The 22,715-nt window shown below is 37.7% G+C and overlaps 1 protein-coding gene across 1 annotated transcript in view; it reads right to left on the reverse strand.

Annotated features, from left to right (window-relative positions):
* Positions 1-22,715, reverse strand: part of Gabrg1 (gamma-aminobutyric acid type A receptor subunit gamma1) — a 99,479-nt gene that overhangs the window by 64,843 nt on the left and 11,921 nt on the right. The window contains exon 2 of the mRNA XM_060380718.1: positions 919-1,067. Coding sequence (XP_060236701.1) covers positions 919-1,067 — 149 coding nt within the window. The remainder of the gene's footprint in view (positions 1-918; positions 1,068-22,715) is intronic.

The following is a 22,715-nucleotide window of genomic DNA, read 5'->3' on the forward strand; positions in this document are numbered from 1 at the left end:
CAAAGATAATCACATTTTTAGATGAATAAAACAAATGCAGGGTTATCGCACAATAAAAAATGAAGGTTAAACAGTTTTGAATAAATACACACAATTGGTTTTATTTATATAAACTGAACATACATTTAAGAAAAATTAATTACTGTTCATAACATCTTCAAGCATATCTAAGTATATTTAAAAACATTTCTTATAATAGTTTCAAGAAAAATAATTTATACTATTAAATACATTATCCTCAAGAATTTTTCAGTATGTATATATTTCTTTTTGTAAGATTTATTTACTTTTATTATTTATACAGTATTCTGCCTGCATGTACACCTGCAGGCCAGAATAGGGCACCAGATTTCATTAAAGATGGTTGTGAGTCACCATGTGGTTGCTGGGAATTGAACTCAGGACCTTTGGAAGAGCAGGCGGTGCTCTTAACCTCTGAGCCATCTCTCCAGCCCCAATTTCAATTAAAATTTTGGTAGATTTTAGTTTGTTTATTTGGTTTTGCTTTAAAGTTCCTGTGAAAATCTTCAAGTTAATTGTGCTGTTAAGTGACAGATACAATCTTTAACAAAGTTGATTGCCTTAACTGACTTTGTCATCAGTACTTATGTTAACTAAATGTGTTCCCTTATCATAAAATTAGAACTCTGAACTATTTTTCAACACCGTCACTACTCTGATTTTTCTTAGTCTTCCAAACAATTTCATCAAAACTCCTTGCTAACCCTTTTTATAGTACCAACGGACAAAAAAGTGTTTGGTTTTTGTCTCCTCTCAGACAGTGAGCTCTCAAAGACACTGACCACAGCGGCTAACAATCCTTAACCATAAAATATGTAACATCCATTAAATATGAGATATTGACTGAAATAGCACCAGTGAAGTCAGCAAAATTCAAGAGTGATAACTCAGGCTTACCTCCTATATCTGGACGAAGTTTGTTATCATAACCTTGAAGTAATGAGTTAAGAATTTGTGTGATATCTCCTTCGTGAATTTTTGGTGCCAAGACCCACGTTTTGTTCATAGTTAAATCTTCATCATCTTCATCATCTGCCTTATCAACACTAAATGATTCAAAGAGAATGTTGCATAGTTAAAGTTTTATAAAAATATGTATTTTATAAATATGTAAACTACTTTAAAATTATTGCAACTTATAAGGTAGTATGAAAACAGGACAAAGGTATATATTACTCTAAAATTGTATTAACATATAAGGTAGTACTAAAGTAAGAACTACATTAAAACACAGTAAACATGCTAAAGCAAATATTGAATACACCTTAAACTTCCTATAATTCAAACCGATTATTCAATAAAAATATGATTATTGATACCTGGATTTTTCTAGGTTATAATATAATATCCAAAGCAGTATGTGGTGACCTAATAATGACCACAGTAAATTATAGAAATTAAAAGTGAACAAACATAATGATAGTAGCCTAGTAAAATACATAAAAGGCAAGTATATTAAAATAATCAGAAAAAGTCTATGAAGATTTATAATAATTTCATTAAAGACCAAAGAACTAGACTTCCTTTTTGAGGACTTCATTAATGACTTTCTGATTATCAGATCAGGACAAGGGCACTTACTATATATTTAAGAAACATGAAGAAAGTGAGTACTAAATACTAAAAATTTGGGGCATGGGAGGAGATGAGAGAGGGAGGGTGAGAGTGGGAGGGAATGAGGGCTATAGCTAGGATACAAAGTGAATAAACTAATAACATAAAAAAATAAAAATTTAATTAAAAAGCAATTGGTTGCTAAATGATAAATTAATACCACAGGAAACCAGCTAAATCATAAATCTCCTTATCCACAAAGCTGGGAACAAAACTGTAACACTCTAAGTAGGTAATATGTTAACAATTCCTGTCCCACCTATGTTCTTTTAAAAAAGATGGCTCAGTGGGTAAGAGCACTGTCTGCTCTTCCAAAGGACCCAGGTTCAATTCTCAGCATCCGCATGGCAGCTCACAACTGTCTGTAACCCCAATTCCAAGGGATCTGACACCTTCACACCAATGCACATAAAATGAAATAAAATGAAGTATTAAAAATGTTTATTGATTCTTTTTTATTTTAATTTTATAAACTGTTTTGTAAAATTTTACATATCAACAACAATAACAAAAAAAAAACCTCACACTAATGATAAAACGACTCAAAGTCTATACGCTCACTGAACTTATTACTGTTTGAATCATCTTTAAAACATAGGCTATGGAGATCCTCATTAAATTTTATTCTTTCAGTTATAAACATAGCTTATGCATTCATCTGCCACCAAAACAAAAAACTCCAAAAATTAGAAAAACAAAAGTTTTATGTCCTTTCTCCTAACTCATGCCCACTGTCTCATTTAGTCCTTAAGTTTAACTTTTATTCTTCTCTTTTCTTCATGTTATACGGTACCCGTATGTGCCTTTGCTTACATCTATATGTAAAAACACACACACTTACAATAAGCATAAGAATTCAGTCTGTTATGAAGTAAAGATAGAGACATTCAAGTAAGAAATATACAGATGCAGTTATAGATATTTAGGTACAGATGAAAATACAAAATAGAAAATAATGAAGTTTTTTTTTAAACCACACAAAACTTAACCACCCCATTCTTATTTAATGAAAATCATTCTAGACTTAGCTACAGATTGTATTGTATTAAGTCTTTAGCTATTCAGTGAAAAGAGCCCAGAACCTAAACCTAACAATGATAAACCAAAGGAAAGTAGCAGGCAGACTTGGTCTGATCTTTGCTCTTTCATTTTATCCCTTTGAAGTGAGAATGAAATAAAAATAAATAGAATGTACTATTTGTACAACCTCAAGAAATCTCCTTTTAGAATCACCAGGTAATTGCTAGACCACAGCTCCATGCTTCTGCAATATTATCACTATTCTAGTACATTATAGATGGGAGAACAGCCCCTAAGGGATTAGTTGATTTGACTCTGATCCCTTGGCAGATCTGAGAGTGTCACCATTGCATCATTCAGCAAAGACAATGAAATGCTTTCATTGTGAAAAAATTTAAAAATGTGGATGAAGGCTGTTCCCTACACTTTAAATAATGCAATAGCTATTACAAAGAATAAAAAGATAAACTTCCATGCACATTTAGCTTCTCGATTTTTATACAAGTATTTTATTGCTTGAATTGTTTTCGATGCATTTAGTACATTATCACACATCCTCATTTTGTTCGGTATATTTCTCTAAAATATATAAGTACATGTTTAGGAATACTAAATCATTGAAAACACTGAAATTCTAGGAATTCAGGCTGGTGAGACATCTTGGAAAACTATTATTATGTGCTGGTAAACTTATAGTGGCTGAGGCACTGATAATAAACTCTGTTGGAGACCTCCTTTCATCTCATAATCCCTGTTGCATGGAAGGAACCATTTGGTGGATATGGAAGAGCCAATGATTATATATGTGTCTGACCTTCTCAGGAAACATGACTATAGTAAAATTTCTCAATAAGTTAAAGGATTTCCACCTGTTTTGTATGGTAACAACATCTTGATAAACAACAACAAAACAAAAGAACACATTCACAATGACTTATATTCCCCTTCTCCATGCAGCAGGAAAAACTGACCTTGGTAATACAGAGATATTGCTCTTCATTTGATCTCATAACAGAAAAGAAATTCCGTTAACGCTAATCTCTCTACACCTTACTTCAGTTTCAGAATATTTGTTAAGTATTTTAATATCATATTGGTCTTATTTGCCTAATTAAAATGCCACTCTTTGAAACATAATTGTTACACTCTACTGGTTGTGTAGTTCTAATAAACAGAAGGGAGATTACTGTAAAATTGACATATATAAGGCGACTATTCATTTATAGGAGTTAAATATTCATTGCTAAATTTGTTTTACTAACACTATATGTGTTTTTGGACTAATTCTCAAAGAAGTCTATAAGCAATTTAAGTTCAATGAGTCTTTCAGCTTTAATTATGTAAATTTCTTAATTGTTTATTATAATGATTGATGGTTTTATTGTTATCATCAGCAATCATTTCTACCAAATACCAATGGTTTTAAGGAACTGCCTATAAAGTATCTGGCAGCAGATTATTTCACATGTTATGTCATCTAATCTGCCTGAATTCTGGACAAAATATATTTACATCCCTATTTCTTACATAAGAAAAGGCTTCTTCCAACCATAATGAGTCCTGATAGACTAGGGTTAGATGGAAGGGAAGGAGGACCTCTCCTATCATTGGACTGGGGAAGGGGTATAGGAGAAAAAGAGCGAGGGAGGATGGGATTGGGAGGGGATGGGAAAGGGGGATACAGTTGGGATACAAAGTGAATAAACTGTAATTAATAATAAATAAATAAATAAAATGTAAAAAAGTAAAAAATAAAGGAAAGAAAAGACTTCTTTTACAGGACACATCACTGGTTAAATAATACAAATAGGAATTTTTTTTTCTTTTCTAAAAATTTAAATAAGCTAAAAATTTTTTCTTCTGATGTTTCTCTGAATCACCTGTCTTATCTTTACTTAATAGTCCAGATAGTGGGATGTGGATTTGCTACTTTGAAGAAACATAACATATATGGTGTGCAATTATGAATCTTGTTGAATTACATAAGTTTAGAAAGTGTCCTCAATCATCGTTTGGTTCCAAAAAAATAAAATAATAACCTCAAAGGATCACACTTCTGAAAGTGTGAATATCAAGGAATCACATTCCTGTGAGCCAAAAAAAAAAAAAAAAAAAGCTTTCTAAGGAGCTTGGTCTCCAACACAGTTATTGTTCATGTATGAAGAGATTACCATGTGTTTAAAAATGGGTGAAGTTCTGGAAATGCAAAGGCAAATAATGTGACATTCCTCACCTAGTGAATATTTCATAATACAGGGCAAATCTATTCAAACAGACTACATAGAAAAACATAGAACATGACAATGTGTATTGAATTAAGAAAGAGCACATATTTTAAATAATATGAGTTTGTTTAACAAATAATTAAGTATGCACATAGTAGATTGTTCATATCTAATCAATTAACGCTTATAAATAATTTGAAAATGGGGCTAGGAACTGAGCAAAAAAGGCTGAGCATTCAAGCGCTTGCCTAGCATGCAAGACATTGTAGAGCTTAATCTCCAGAACTACTTAACCAAGTCTATGAAAATACAATATTATGGTCACAATAGTATATGAAAATAACATTAAGCAATTTGTCATTTAGAGAGTGTGTATGTAGAGAGTGATTCTAAATATTTGGTGAGAAAACAGGTAGCATACATACTTAATATTTTATACAAGAGAAGCCATAGAAGTTTTCTTTATTTAATAGTTTTATTCAATTTCCAGTATATAATTTTTCCAGTATATAATTTATAATATTGATGCACAGAAAGAAGCTAATATTGTATACATTACAGCCTAAGAATGCGCTGCTGCTTAATCTATACCTAGTGTTGTGGGTTGAATTTCTTTTCTTTTTTTTAAGTTCGGAATTATTATTATTATTATTATTATTATTATTTACATTTTACCCAGCTGTAGCCCACTCTCTCATTCCCTCCCAATCCCACCTTCCCTCCCTCAGCTTCTCCCTGCCTCTTTCCAAGTCCACTGATTGGGGAGGACCTCCTCCCCTTCCATCTGACCCCTTTTTATCAGGTATCTTCAGGACTGGCTGCAAAGTCCTCCTCTGTGGCCTAGCAGGACTGCTTCTCCTTTGGGGGGGTGGGAATGTCAAAGAGCCCGCCATTGAGTTCATGTCATAAATAGTCCCTGTTCTCCTTACTAGGTTTCCTGAACTACCATGGGCTACATCCGAGCAGTGAGTTGAATTTCTAATCATAAAAATACTAATAATTAAGTGGAGCCTTTCATGGGGAGAGACAGAACATTATTCTGTCAACAACTGTCATGGCAGGCCTCAAATTTTCTACTAGGTTCCCTGGCATGGGAACATTGCTCTCCAACCTATCCAACTGCAGGCACCTGGGAGCAGCCCAGACAACCTACAGACCTTAGATACCAGCATCTGCTCTCAGGTCATAACAGAGCATGCAGGGGCAGTACTGAAGTCACTCCAGACTTATGCCTCCTTCTTAAGCATCCTGGTAACCAGGTATCAAGTATCTGTTTTTCACAAAGCCCCTGCTCCCATTTCCTTCACCATACTTTTCTGTCAATTACTTCAAGCATATCCTATCTTATCCTGTCATCTGTGTTAGATTCTGAGGCTTTGGCTTCTACAGTTCTCTGTAGCTAGTTACATATGTCGTATGTATAATGTCTTCCAAAACTCGTACTGTAATGCGGTACACACAGTTCTCTGATGACAATTATTGCGTATAAAAAGTACTTTGATGGCTACATCACTTATTTTTTTCATGAGGCAAGTGTTTTCACCTAGCATTTAAGAGATAATTTAATTAAGTAAAGACATTGAGACTTTGTCATTCAATCAAGAGAGGTGACTTGTGTTTATCACTTTGGTAACATACATGTGCCAAAAGCAAATCAATATACTATCATAGACCGATTTTCATGCTTAAGATGAATATTCCTTAAATTTTCTCAGGACAAGCCTATTTTAGACCTGTTGCCCTGGAATAATTTTAAACCTTTCTCTCTCTCCATTACAAAATGACCTAGTTTGGATGATGAATTATAGAGTAACTCTAGAGATAGTTCTCATAAAAAGGGCAGTGTGTTCTGATTCTGACACATGAGGAATCCTCTCCCATTAATCTACAGAAAAACAGGGTGCAATCCAGATCACCTTAATAAATTGCCTAAGGATTTCGATAAACTTTAAAGGAGTATTATCTGGCTTTTTTCCATGGTTTGAAAAAAAAAAAAGGTTATAATTTGAAGTGACATCCATTGACAGGGCCATAAATTTCAAATAGGTATTCCCTTTATATTTTCTGGAAAGGACAAGATGACTACAGCTTATTTTGAGACTATATGAAAGAAAATCTCTGGGTATTAAATATTATACATATTTTGCTACTGTTACTAATATTTCAACACATTGGGACTAGTTAAATGTATCATCACAAGCAAAATTCTTATTACTACTATGTTTATTAAAATTATCAAATTTGGTAATTTACATTATTACTGCTATTAATTTTGAGATTATGCTAACTTTGTTTTTCAAAAATAAGAATGAGTAATAGACATTAAATGATACATGATGGGTGTACTTAGACAAAGAACCTCAGTTGGCACTATTTGACATTTTCACAAAAGGAATAATAGACTCAGATGTTTTGACTGCATGTTTTGATCTTCTTTTCTTTTTCTTTTTTTTTTAATTTTTATTTAACTATTTTTAACTATTGATTTACTTTGTATCCTGATTGTAGCCCCATCCCTCACTTCCTCTGTGTCTCACCCTCCCTCTTTTCACCCTATTCCTCACCCCTAGTCCACTGAAAGAGGAAGTCCTTCTCCCCTGATGTCTGACCCTAGCCTATGAGATCCCATCAGAACTACCGGGATCCTCTTCTTCTGTGGCCTGATAAGGCCACCCTACTAGGGTGAAGTGATCAAAGAGAAGACAACCTAGAGACTGCCTCTGCTCCCTTATTAGGGCACTCACTTGGAGACTGGGCTGCCTATGTGCTACATCTGAGCAGGGTGTCTAGGTCTTCTTCATGAATGGTCCTTGGTTGATACATCAGTCTCTGGAGGACCCCTGGTCCCAGAATTTTTGGCTTTGTTGGTTTCCTGTGAATCTCCTGTCCTCTCCAAATCCTTCTATCCCTCCCTAACCCATTTCTTCCATAAGACTCCCTGCACTTAAAATTTGGCTGTGAGTCTCTGCTTTGATCCCTTTTTAGGTGGACATAGGACATCTGTGGAAGGCTGCTGCCCTGTTCCCTTTCTTCAACTGCTTCTGATGTCTATCCTGTTTGCCCTTATGAATGAGATTTAAGCATCCTCCCTTGGGTCCTTCTTGACTGTAGATTTTAGTATGTTTATCCTATATTATATGACGACTATCTGCTTGTAAGTGACTATATTCAGTGTGTTTCTTTCTGTTTCAGGGTTACCTCACTCCGGATGATATTTTCAAATTATCTGAACTTTTAAATCTTGTAATGTTAATATTAATAAAGAAATTTATCTGGGTTATTTGGTATAGTCATTAGTGTTGGTTCACTGAGCTGAGAAAGGCATAGTGATTAAATACTCTTTCAAGAAAAGGTGAGTATCAAACAATATGTTATATATATTTAATTAATTTGATAAAACTTTTGGTAAATAAATTTAGGTTGAGATTTCTTCAATTAATTTAAAGGATAATTAAATACAAGACACAAATAATTTCACCAAAGGTTCTGCCTGCATTAGATTTTCAGCTCACAGAGTGGGAAAGATTAAGTGGGTAAAAAAATTTTTTTTGTTTGTTTTTTTTTTGTATTTTTTATTTTTTTTTATCAGTTACATTTTATTAACTCTGTATCCCAGCCGTGTCCCGATCCCTCATTCCCTCCCAGGCCCTCCCTCCCTCCCTCATCTCCACCTTGCCCCTTTCCAAGTCCACTGATAGGGGGGACCTCCTCCCCATTCATCTGATCCTGTTTTATCAGGTATCTTCAGGACTGGCTGCAAAGCCCTCCTCTGTGGCCTAACAGGACTGCTCCTCCCTTCGGGGGTGGGGAGACCAAAGAGCCAGTCATTGAGTTCCTGTTAGAAATAGTCCCTGTTCCCCTCACTTTGGGAAACCAATTGGTTACTGAGCTACCACAGGCTACATCTGAGTGGAGGTGCTAGGTTATATCCATACATGGTCCTTGGTTGAATGTCAGTCTCAGAAAAGACCCTGTGCCCAGATATATTTGGTCCTTGTGGAGCTCCTATCCTTTCCCCATCAGACTAACTCCCCTTCTTTCTTATGATTCCCTGTACTCTGCCAAAGGTTTGCTCATGAGTCTTTGCTTTGAAAACACTGCTAGTTAGAGTCTTTCAGATGCGCTCAGTAGACTCCTGTCATACGTTCAATGCACATCCCATCTGTCTTTCTAAATGAGGATTGATCATCTTACCCCATGTCCGCTCAATTGATTATCTTTTTTAGGTGTATAGATTTCATTATGTTTATCATATCTTATAGGTCTATATAAGTGAGTATATCCCATGTGTGTCTTTCTCCTTCTGGGATATTTCACTCAGAATGATCTTTTCTAGATCCCACCATTTGCCTGCAAATTTCATGATTTCCTCCTTTTTGATTGCTGAATAGTATTCCATTGTATAAAAATACCACAATTTCTGTACCCATTCCACCGTTGATGGACATCTGGGTTGTTTCCAGGTTCTGGCTATTACAAATAGAGCTGCTATAAACATGGTTGAGCAAGTGTCCTTTTTGTATACTTGAACAAACTTTGGGTATATACCTAGCAGTTGGGTCTGGAGGAAGCACTATTCCTAATTGTCTTAGAAAGCGCCAGATAGCTTTCCAGAGTGGTTTACATTCCCACCAGCAGTGGAGGAGGGTTCCCCTTTCTCCACAACCTCTCCAGCATGTGTTATCGCTTGAGTTTTTCATCTTGGCCATTCTGATGGGTGTAAGGTGATATCTCAGGGTCGTTTTGATTTGCATTTCCCTGATGGTTAATGAGGATGAGCATTTCTTTAAGTGTTTTTCTGCCATTCGATATTCCTCTGTCGAGAATTCTCTGTTTAGCTCTGTTCCCCATTTTTTAATTGGATTACTTGGATTGCTGCTTTTCAGCTTCTTTAGTTCTTTGTATATACTGGATATTAGTCCTCTGTCAGATAAAGGGTTAGTGAAGATTCTTTCCCAATCTGTAGGCAGTCGTTTTGTTTTGATGACGGTATCCTTTGCTTTACAGAAACTTTTCAGTTTCATGAGGTCCCATTTATTGATTGTTGCTCTTAGAGCCTGTGCTGTTGGTGTTCTGTTCAGGAAGTTGTCTCCTGTGCCAATGAGTTCTAGGCTGTTCCCCACTTTTTTTTCCAATTGATTTAGGGTATCTGGTTTTATGTTGAGGTCCTTGATCCACTTTGACTTTTGTGCAGGGTGATAAATATGGATCTATTTTCATTTTTCTGCATGTAGACATCCAGTTGGTCCAGCACCATTTGTTGAAGATGCTGTCTTTTTTCCATTGAATGGAATTGACTTCTTTGTCGAATATCGAGTATTCATAGGTGTGTGGATTTATTTCTGGGTCTTCTATGCGGTTCCATTGATCCTCCTTTCTGTTTCTATGCCAATACCATGCAGTTTTTATTACTGTTGCCCTGTAGTACAGCTTGAGATCAGGAATGGAGATACCTCCAGATGATCTGTTGTCGTACAGGATCGTTTTGGAGATTCTGGGTTTTTTGTTTCTCCATATGAAGCTGAGAATCTTTTTTTCAAGGTCTGTAAAGAATTGAGTTGTTATTTTGATGGGAATTGCATTGAATCTGTAGATTGCTTTTGGCAGGATGGCCATTTTCACAATGTTAATCCTACCAATCCATGAGCACGGGAGATCTTTCCATCTTCTGATATCTTCTTCGATTTCTTTCTTCAGAGACTTGAAGTTTTTCTCAAACAGGTCTTTCACTTGCTTGGTTAGAGTCACACCAAGGTACTTTATGTTATTAGTGGCTATTGTGAAGGGTGTTGTTTCCCTAATTTCTTTCTCAGCCTTTTTGTCTTTGCTATATAGGAGGGCTTCTGATTTTTTTGAGTTGATTTTGTATCCTGCCACTTTGCTGAAGGTGTTTATCAGCTGAAGGAGTTCTCTGGTTGAATTTTTGGGGTCACTCATGTATACTATCATATCATCTGCAAATAGTGACACTTTGACCTCTTCCTTTCCGATTTGTATCCACTTGATCTCCTTTAGTTGTCTTATTGCTCTGGCTAGGACTTCAAGTACTATGGTGAAGAGATATGGGGACAATGGACAGCCTTGTCTTGTCCCTGATTTCAGTGGGATTGATTTAAGTTTCTCTCCATTGAGTTTGATGTTAGCTAGAGGCTTGCTGTATATTGCTTTTACTATCTTTAGGTATGTGCCTTGTATCCCTTATCTCTCCAGGACTTTAAACATGAATGGGTGTTGGACTTTGTCAAATGCTTTTTCGGGATCTAAGGAGATGATCATGTGTTTTTTCTCCTTCAGTTTGTTTATGTAGTGGATTACATTGATGGATTTCCGTATGTTGAACCACCCTTGCATGCCTGGGATGAAGCCTACTTGGTCATGGTGGATGATATCTTTGATTTGTTCTTGGATTCGGTTTGCAAGTATTTTATTAAGTATTTTTGCGTCAATGTTCATAAGAGAGATAGGCCTAAAGTTCTCTTTTTTTGTTGGGTCTTTGTGTGGTTTAGTTATTAAGGTGACTGTGGCTTCATAGAATGAGTTTGGTAGTGTTCCTTCTGTTTCTATTTTGTGGAATAGCTTGAGGAGAATTGGAGTTAGCACTTCTTTGAAGGTCTTGTAGAATTCTGCGCTGAAGCCATCTGGTCCAGGGCTTTTTTTGGAGGGGAGACTGTTAATGACTGCTTTGATTTCCTTGGGAGATATAGGGCTATTCAGTCTTTCTACCTGATCTTGACTTAGTTTTGGTAGATGGAATCTTTCAAGAAAATTATCCATTTCATTTAGATTCTCAAATTTGGTGGCATGTAGGCTTTTGTAGTATGACCTAATAATTGTTTGGATTTCCTCAATGTCTGTGGTTATGTTCCCATTTTCATTTCTGATTTTGCTGATCTGGATAGTTTCTCTCTGCTTTTTAGTTAGTTTGGCTAAGGGTTTGTCTATCTTGTTGATTTTCTCAAAGAACCAGCTTTTTGTTTCATTGATTCTTTGGATAGTTTTATTTGTTTCTAGTTGATTGATTTCAGCCCTTAGTTTGATTATTTCCAGCCGTCTGCTCCTCTTGGGTCTATTTGCTTCTTTTTTTTTTCTAGGGTTTTCAGTTGGGCCATTAAGTTGTTTGTATGTGATGTTATGAATTTCTTCTTACAGGCATTTAGTGCTATAAATTTTCCTCTGAGCACTGCTTTCAATGTGTCCCATAAATTTGGGTATGTTGTGCCTTCCTTTTCATTGAATTCTAGGAAGTCTTTAATTTCTTTCTTTATTTCTTCCTTAACCCAGCTGTCATTGAGTAGTAAGTTGTTCAGTTTCCATGTGCGTGTCGGCTTTTTGTTGTTTCTGTTGTTGTTGAGGTCGAGCTTTAGTCCATGGTGGTCAGATAGTATACAAGGGATTATTTCAATCCTTTTGTATCTGTTGAGGCTTGCTTTGTGGCCCACTATATGGTCTATTTTGGAAAAGGTTCCATGCGGTGCTGAAAAGAAGGTGTACACTTTTGAGTTTGGGTGGAATGATCTGTAGACGTCTATTAGGTCCATTTGATTTAGGGATTCTGTGAGTGCTTTTATTTCCCTATTTGGTGTCTGTCTAGTTGATCTGTCCTTGGTGAGAGTGGAGTGTTGAAGTCTCCCACTATTAAGGTATTAGGATCAATGTATGATTTAAGCTTTAATAATGTTTCATTTACGAATGTCGGTGCTCTTGTATTTGGGGCATAGATATTCAAGATTGTGATGTCCTCTTGGTGGATTTTTCCTTTGATGAGAATATAGTGGCCCTCCTTATCTTTTTTGATTAACTTGGGTTGAAAGTCTATTTTATTAGATATTAGGATGGCTACTCCAGCTTGTTTTCTGGAAAACTGAAAGACAGTTTTCCAGCCCTTTACTCTGAGGTAGTGTTTGTCTTTGTTGCATAGGTGTGTTTCTTGGATGCAACAGAATGTTGGATCCTGTTTCCTTAACCATTCTGTTAGCCTGTGTCTTTTTATTGGTGAGTTGAGTCCATTGATATTGATAGATAATAGTGACCAATGCATGTTAGTTCCTTTTGTAATGGAGTCGATGATCTAACCCTGTTTCACTGCTTGTTTTCTTTTCATTTTTGTTGGGACATTATCTGTATGCCCTGTTTTCTTGGGTGAATTTGTTTTCATTGGATTGGAGTTTTCCTTCTAGTATCTTCTGTAGGGATGGTTTGCTGTGTAGATATTGTGTAAATTTAGTTTTGTCATGGAATATTTTGTTTTCTCCATCTATGTTGATTGAAAGCTTTGCAGGGTATAGTAGTCTGGGTTGACATTTGTGATCTCTTAGAGTCTCCATGATACTTGCCCAGGCCCTTCTGGCTTTCATAGTTTCTGATGAGAAGTCCGGCGTGATTCTGATAGGTCTACCTTCATATGTTACTTGGCCTTTTTCCCTTGCTGCTTTTAATATCTTTTCTTTGTTCTGTAGATTTAGTGTTTTGACTATAATGTGACGTGATGTGTTTCTTTTCTGGTCTAGTCTATTTGGAGTTCTGTAGGCCTCTTGTATATTTATGGACATCTCTTTCTTTAAGTTGGGAAAATTTTCTTCTATGATTTTCTTGAAAATATTTTCTGGACCTTGGAGTCTGGAGTCTTCTTTTTCGTGAATTCCTATTATTCTTAGATTTTGTCTTTTCATAGCATCCTTGATTTCTTGGATATTTTGTGATTGGAACTTTTCTGATTTTACTTTTTCTTTGAGAGAAGTATCCATTTCTGCAAGTGTGTCTTCAGCTCCAGAGATTCTCTCTTCCATCTCTTGTATTCTGTTGGTGATGCTTACTTTTGTGGTTCCTGATCTTTTCTCCAAGTTCTCCAGCTCAAGGGTTTTCTCATTTTGTGTTTTCTTTATTGATTCTAATTCTGTTTTCATGCCTTGCACCATTTCTTTCATGTGTTTGAATTTGGATTCCTGTCTCTCTACGATGGCCTCTATTTCTTTTTTCATTTCCTTCTTATATGCCACTAATTTTTCCTCTACTTGTGTATCTATTTGTTTGGCTATGTTTGCCTGTGTTTCTTTAAGGATATTGTCTATTTCTTCTTTCTTTGCCTCCAATTGACTGGCCATCTCTTTGAAAGACTTGTTCATTTCCTCCTTATGAGCCTCAAATAATTGGGCAAACATGGCTTTAAAATCATTTTCCTGTGCTTCTGCTGAATTGGTGTATCCATCGATTTTGGGGTTTGCTGGTGAAGTCATGATGTCCTGATTTATGTTGGAAGTGTTCTTTCACCTACCTCTGGCCATTGGTTTATCTGAAACCTTCCCTGTTTGTTTTTGGATTCTGCAGATCAGACTGGTGCTGTCTCTCTCTGGTGTCTGGAGAGTTCTTCAGGAAGCTGAGCACTCTCAGCGTATGCTGAGGACTAGCTGTACCTGTGGGAGAAAAGTACGCAGGCGCAAACGGGGCAAATGCAAGCATGTGTGCGCGAGTGCGTGTGTGTGTCTGTGTGTGTAAGTGTGCGTGGATGAGTTTCTCGAGGGACAGAGTGATAGCTAATGTTGAACCCTTGAGTGTGTGGGAGGGGCTCTGCACTGTATATGTCGCAGACGCTAATGATGATCGCAGCGCAATTTCTGGCATTAACTGTCTTAGCTCCTCAATCAGGCCCACAGGGCAGGAACTTCAATGTCCCTAGTGCCCCTCTGTTTCCCAAAGTGGGTATGTGGGTGGGAGGGGGGTTCGATGCCTGGCTTCTGATTTAGAAGGACCCAGGATCTGGGGAACTGCAGATTCTCAAGGGTGCACTCACTTACAGGCAGGTCTCTTGGCAGAGATCTTGGTATCCAGGGCTCTCTGCTCTCTGGTTTGGCCCTGCTTCTTTGATGTGTTCCGCCAGTTCTGTGCTGCTGTCACTGCCAGGTTCTGAGGTCTTGCTGCAGCTGGAGATTTCAGGGTGGTCACTTCAGCAGGGATGGGGTAACCAGGCTCTCTGTTCTCTGGTTTGGCCCTGGTTAGTCTTAAACTGGAGGGCTGTGGTGCCCCGCCAGCTCAGTGCTGCTCCGCTGCCATGTCCAGCTGTAACTGGAGACTGGGTTGCTAGTCCCAATGCTTTCTGGGAAGTCCTGGGATCTCTTTGCTCCAAGCTTGGGAGGCCCAGCGCCTGGTGTTTCCAGGTTGTATGACGGTTCTGCCTGGTTTTGGTGAGTATATAGCGTATTCTCTGTCACTCTGGGATTGGGCGGGCCGTACTGTCAGTGATGGCAATCCTGCGGAGCTAGTATGTTGTCTAGCAGATTTGCGCCCTGGGAGGCTGGTGCAGCCACTGCGCGAATCTGGTACTCCGGGGCAAGTACTGCTGGCTTTAGTCTGCCGCTAAAGTGCTTGGGGCTCCGTCTCAGCGGCTGTATACCCCAGGCAGTTAGGTCTGTGCTGAGAAAGATGAGTCCGCTGTGCCCCTGTGTGGAGGAGGAAGGAGGTCTGGGGGAAGGGAGTGCCGCAAGAACAAAGGATCGTTTCTCTCCTTCCCCAAGCAAGTCTCTGGGTGACCGGAGGCCAAAGTTTTCACCTCCTGCGATGTTCTCTGGTGTTCAGAAAGCCTCGCTGTGGTTTTCCTGGGTTGGGGGTCCTTCCATTCTCCAACTCAGAAGATCAGGTATCCCACCGCTCAGAAACTGTGTTTGCTAGTCGCCATCTTGGCTCCGCCCCCCCCTCCCCGTGGGTAAAAATTTTGTTATAGAAGTTTGAGGGTTGAATTCAAATAAAGACAGGCAGACCTGTATCAGTCTATAAGCCCAACAAACACATAATATTATAATATATTATAATATAATAAGATAGGAGTATGAGACTGTGCTAGAAAGACATCTTTTAGGAATTATGGTGTATATGCAAGATTAGAGTCTCACAACAGCTTAATGCAGCCATGATCATTCAGGCCTTTACAGCCATTGAAGCAGGACAGTCTCCCCAAGCATGGTTGGCTACCATAAAAAGCTAAAATGTTACGCTCAGGATGCGAGGATAAGCACTGCACTCAGGGTCAGCCGCTTTCGACCCAGAGAAGAGCATGTTTGATTGCATGCAGGTTGATGCTCCAGGTCCCGCCTCTGAGAAAAAGGTATCAGATGGGTCTGATGCTCTTTGGGTGGATGACACCTAAATGAACATTGGTACAAAGTCCCAATTTATTTCTAATATCAGAGATCAGACCTCTACTCTTGCCTGATGCATCTAAAACAAAAAGGGGGAACTGTAATGGCGCCTTAAAGATGGAGCTGGTTTCTGCCTTCCACCTTCCCGATGGTGAGTGCTCTCTGTCACGAACAACTCCACATTTGGCTAAGGCCAAGGATCTGGCTTGCTTCCCTGTATGTGGACCTATCTGCATTGCCCACATGTCACGCTGGGGTTGGCTACCCAGAGGCTATTTAAGCTGTGGGCTGGCTTTCCCCAGGGTCAGAAGATTGTTCAAGGTTCCTGAATAAACTGCATTGAGAAGAACAAAAAAAAAAAAAAAAAAAAAGATCAGAAAGGAGAGGAGAACCTCCCCTATCAGTGGACTTGGGGAAAGGCATGCATGCAGAAACGGGGAGAGGGTGGGACCGGGAGGGGCGGAGGGAGGGGCTTATGGGGGGATACAAAAGGAATAAAGTGTAATTAATAAAAGTTAAATAAAAAATTAAAAAAAAAAAAACACAGATGAAATTTGCAGGCAAATGGTAGTATCTGGAAAACATCATCTTGAGTGAGGTATCCCAGGAGCAGAAAGACACACAAGATATATACTCACTTATAAGTGGGTACTAGACCTATAAGATAGGATAAACATACTAAAATCTGTACACCTAAAGAAGATAAACAAGAAAGAGGATCCGGGGTAAGATGATCAATCCTCATTCAGAAAGACAAATGGGATGGACTTTGGAAGTAGGAGAAAACAAGTAACAGGACAGGAGTCTACCACAGAGGGCCTCTGAAAAGAATCTACCTAGCCTTGTATCAAAGCAGATGCTGAGTCTCATAACCAAACCTTCAGCAGAGCACAGGGAATCATATGAAAGAAGGGGGAGTTAGTATGACCTGGAGAGGACAGGAGCTCCACAATGACCAAATATATCAGAGCACAGGGGTCTTTTATGAGACTGTTTCTCCAACCAAAGACAGTGTATGGATATAAAATAGAACCCCTGCTTGGATGTAGTCCATGGAAGCTCAGTATCCAAGTGGGTACCCTAGTAAAGGGATCAGGGACTATTTCTGACATGAACTTAATGGCTGGCTCTTTGACCTTCCCTCCCACCCCCAAGGAAGGAGCTTCCTTGCTAGGCCACAGAGGAGGACATTGCAGCCAGTCTTGAAGATACCTGATAAGCTAGGGTCAGATGGAAGGGGAAGAGAACATCTCCTATCAGTGGACTTGGAAAGGGGCAGGGAGGAGATGAGGGAGGGAGGATGGAATTGGGAGAGAAGAGGGAGGGAATACAAAGCAAATAACCTGTGATTAATATAAAAAAATAAAAATTATTAAAAAATACAGATGATGCAGTTGTCAACTATGTATGAACAGTTGATGCAGTTGTCAACTATGTATGAACAGTTGTCAACTATGTATAAGCATTTAGCAGGTAGATAATATTATGAACTTTACTCTTTCTTTAATGCCAGATCTTATCAGACTAAATAATGTTATAGCTATTGTATTTTATTGTATGCATATTTATCACCAAATGATATATACATGTATATCATAGATTGATATATAGAATCAAATAATTCATTTTATAGATATAAAAACATATGAAGCACTATGTAATTCCCATGAAGGCTAGAAAAATAGGTTACTGATAATAATACATGACTAAAGTAGAATAATACTGAATATATAGCACCTATTTATTTGAAAAAAATTGTTACACAACTGATTTGCAAATTGTAGTCTAGTTTCAATTTTAATGCTACTTAAAATGATGATATTTAATTTATAATAACTATTGGGTGATTATTATGGGCTTGGCATCTTTTGGAATGATGAGCAAACAAGGGCAGGGGATACAATAACCCAAGATGTAAACTCATAGAATATAGAAAGTTTAGAGTATGTATTAAATTTTATTGAAACTCTGGAGCTTAAAGAAATGAAAAGTTTTTGATCCAGCGTGTTCTTATGTTTTATGGTTCATATATTTGCAAGTTTTTAGAAGCTGAATAAATGTTGTATTTTGAAAGGGTAGAGGGATATGGTACTCTGCGTTTCTCAGAAACCAAACAGAAGTAGCTAAATGGGACATGGTTACTTAAGCACCATTGTTGATGAGCAAGGAGGTGTCTCAAACTTGAAACACACAGGGAGCCAAGGCACTGTACATATCTGGGGATCTATAAGATGGTCCTTTCTTTCAAGGGTAAACTCTTCATAAAGACTCAGACAGATGTCCTGGCAGCAGATACAGATTTTTTTTTTCTGAAAGTGTCTTGCATGAAACAAAATTACATGCAGTGAAAGTCAATACAGTGAGGCTGAAGGAACAGCAAAGTTTAACAGCCATAGCACACACAGCTGCATTGACTGAAGCAGAAGAGGTGCTGTATGAAGAGGCTTAGCTGCCTAACTGGGCTAACTACATACATAAGTGGTGTGGAGAGTAGCTGGGAAAAGCATAGTAATTATTATATTCAAGAACAAAACTATTTTTTAAAGACAACAATTTTCTCACAAGATTTTTTAAAAGTGAAAACCATTAATTGTTTTTTGCTTGTTTGTTTTGTTTTTAACTTTCAGAGTTTTGTTAATTATTTTTTTTCACTTTTATTGAAAATAGCTTTTATTTGTCTCACATAATAGATCCTGATTACAGGAGATTCCATGTCTCTAATTTCTGAGGTCCTCTACACCTCCCTTCCCATATATATCCACACGTTACTCTCTCTCGCTAGGAAACAAACATGATTTTCATGGATAATAACTCATAATTAATATAATAATATAAAAGATAACACATTATTTCCTTTTTTTCTGAAAAAGCACCAGATTGATTTCCAAAGTGGTTATACAAGTTTATATTCCCAACAGCAATGGAGGAGGGTTCCACTTTCACCACATCCTCTCCAGCATGTATTGTCACTTGAGTTTTTGATCTTAGCCATTCTGATGAGTGTGAGGTAAAATCTCAGAGTCCTTTTGATTTGCATTTCTCTGTTGACTAAGAACATTGAGTATTTCTTTTTTTTTAATTTTTTATTTAACTTTTATTAATTACACTTTATTCCTTTTGTATCCCCCCATAAGCACCTCCCTCCTCCCTTCCCAGTCCCACACTCTCCCCCTTTCTGCATGTATGCCTCTCCCCAAGTCCACTGATAGGGGAGGTCCTCCTCTCCTTCTTTCTGATTTATTTTTTTTGTTGTTGTTGTTCTTCTCAATGATGCAGTTTACTCAGGAACCTTGAACAATCTTCTGACCCTGGGGAAAGCCAGCCCACAGCTTAAATAGCCTCTGGGTAGTCAACCCAGCGTGCCTCGTGGGCAATGCAGATAGGTCCACATACATGGAAGCAAGCCAGATCCTCGGCCTTAGCCAAACGTGGAGTTGTTCGTGACAGAGAGCACTCACCATCGGGAAGGTGGAAGGCGGAAACCAGCTCCATCTTTAAGGCGCAGCATTCTGCAGCTCTCTACAGTTCCCCCTTTTTGTTTTGGATGCATCAGGCAAGAGTAGAGGTATTTCTTTTTTTTAATGTTGCTTGTTGCAATTTGTTCACTGTAGTCCCCTCCATCTCCTTCCAGTCCCAGCCACCCTCTGTCTTCTCCCCCTATGTCCCTCAACTGAAATTGCGATACATATACACAATGGAATACTACTCAGCAAATAAAAACAAGGAAATCATGAAAATTGCAGGCAAATGGTGGGAACTAGAAAAGATTAGCCTGAGTAAGGTTACCCAGAAGCATAAAAACACATATGATATCTACTCACTTATAAATGAATATTAGCCATATAATATAGGATAAACATACTAAAATCTATAGTCCTAAAGAAGCTAAACAACAAAAAGGACCCGAGGGAAGAGGCTGAAAACTCACTCAGAAGAGCAAACAGTATAGACATCGGAAGTAGGAGAAGACAAGGAACAGGGCAGGAGCCATCAACACGGGGACTCTGAAAGATTCTACCTATCAGGATATGGAAGGAGATATTGAGACTCATAGTCAAACTTTGGGCAAAGTGCAGGAATCCTATGTAAGAAGAGAGAGATAGGAAAGACCTGGAAGGGACAAGAGCTGCACAATGAGAACAGCACAGCCAAAACAAACCAAAACAAAACAAAAAGCCTGGGCCTAGGGGGGCCTGCAGAGACGGATACTCCAATCAAGGACCATGCATAGAAAGAACTAAAGCCCCTGTTCGGTTTCCAAGTGGGTCCAGAGGCTGTCTCTGACACGAGCATTTCTTTAAGTGTTTCTCTGCTATTTGATATTCTTCCATTGAGAATTCTCTGTTTAGCTCTGCACCCCATTTTAATTGGATCATTTGATTTTTTGGTGTTTAATTTCTTGATCTCTTTATATATTCTGCACATTAGCCCTCTGTCAGATTGGTTGATGAAGATCTTTTCCCAGTCTGTAGGCTGTTTTTGTTTTTGTTGCTGTACTGTTTACATTACAGAAGTTTTTCAGTTTCAGGGGGCTACCACAGAAGTCCTCTAAAGGATTCTATGAACTGACATGAACTCAGTCACCTGCCCCTTGATCACTTCTCCCTGGTGGGGCAACCTAGTCAGCCCAGAGAGGAAGAGGATCCAGGCAGTCCTGATAGGCTAGGGTCAGACAGTAGGGGAGGAGGACTTCTCCTGTAGGGAAACGGAGAGAGGGTGGGACTGAGAGGAGATGAGGGAGGAGCTACAACTAGAATACAAAGTGAACAAACTGAACACAATAATAATTTGAAAAGATAACACATTAATTTAACTCCAATAAAAAGACATGGGAATTGGACAAAACAAACAGAGGGAAAATATCCCAACAGAAGGCATAAAAAAATCAAATTTCCACTCATATTTACACCCAGAAATCACCTAAAAACACTAAACTAGAAGACATAATATATACAGAGAAGACTTGGTGCAGTCTCTTAAAGGCTCTGTGAATGTTGACTCAGTCTCATGAGTTCGTATGTATTTTTGGTCATGTTGATTTATAGGCTCTTTTTTATTTTTGTAAATATTCTCTATCTCCTTGACTCTTATACTCTTTCTACTTCCTCTTCTGCAAATTTCTCTGAGCCATGAGAAGAAGGATTTGATGGAGGCATCGGTTTAAGGGCAGAATGTTCCAAAGTTTTTTACTGTGTTGAGTAATGTCTGCCTGTGAATCTATTTGTTCCCATCTTCTGCAAGAGGAAGCTGCTCTAATGATGGCTGAGCAAAGCCATCAAGAAAGTATAATAGAATGTCATTAGGAGTCTTTTTATTACATTTTTCTTTAAAAAAAATAATACTTGATTTTATGCTAGGTCTCCAAGCTATCTAGTCCTGGAATTGGTTCTGGGTCACTCAAACAATGTCAGTGTGTTAATATCATGACAGTTCATGTAAATAGTAATATAGATTTGAGCAATACCATAACATTTCTCTAAGATATATGCACCTTCAGTCTTAGGAAAGTTCATATAAATGTACTTGTATATTGTTGTTATAATTAAACATCCTGTAATAGATCAAATTTAAACAAGGCATTGACCAGAATTATTTTTTTTCTCAAGGTTCTACAGCATCTGTAGTCACTTGCAAAATGGTTAATATTTTCTTTCATTGATTACATACAATATATTTGGATCTTACTTTTGACCCTACCCCCAAGTCCTCCCAAATTCTCCCTTCTCCCAAGCCCACTCAACTTCATTCTTGCTTACTCATGAACACAACAAAAACTAAAAGGACAAGAAGTACCAAATATAAACACACACACACACACACACACACACACACACACACACACACCATGAAGTCTAGTTTGTTTTGGTCTCCTATTGCTGGATTGCATTGATATATCCAATGTAACAAATTCAAGGAAACTTAGTTTTCCCTCCAAATCAATTGGAAAAGCTTCTTGGTTAGGGTGAGGCTTTGTACCTACTTTCTCTTCTGTTTGTTGTGATTTTTGTCTAGTTAGGTTGAATTTGTACAAGCCTTGTGAATTCAGTCTTTATGAATTTGAGTGTACATCAGCCTTGTGTCTAAAAGATGAATTTTCCTGGGGTCACCGGCTCTGGCTTTTATAGTTTTTCATCTCCTCTTCCACATAAATCATGTGCATATGCTTAGGTTGTTTGGTATGTTTGAATGCCGTATTGTTGTAGGATAAGAACTAGATAGGCTGATTATGATTCTGGAAACATTAGGCAAACAAAAGACGATGGATTTTCTAGCATATTCTGCCCATTCATTGAAAATGTATTTACTAAATTAGTCTTAGAATTGCTCCTTATTCCATTGTGACTTGGAAATATTTAAACAAGATTTTCCATGAAAGACATTACTAAATGTGGAACAAATATTACACAGTGTCTTCTATTACCTGGGAAACTTTAAGATAGAAAAAAAGAAAAAATAAATTTTTCATATACATTTCTTAGTCTGATTTTTAACAAGCTTGTTTCTACTTTGCTTATCTGAATTAACCTCTGAGGATACTCAATATTTTATGCTCAATAAATATTAGGTGCTCAACTATTTTTGTTGATGTTCTTATTCAAATTATATAGTCAGAGTAAATCCAATTTTTAGGTCCTATGCTTTCAATATGGCATATTAAGATAATGCTAATTATGTCAATAAATCTCTGAGGGATAGTTTTATATTC

This window comes from Meriones unguiculatus, chromosome 3, assembly GCF_030254825.1.
Source record: "Meriones unguiculatus strain TT.TT164.6M chromosome 3, Bangor_MerUng_6.1, whole genome shotgun sequence".
Lineage (NCBI taxonomy): Eukaryota > Metazoa > Chordata > Mammalia > Rodentia > Muridae > Meriones > Meriones unguiculatus.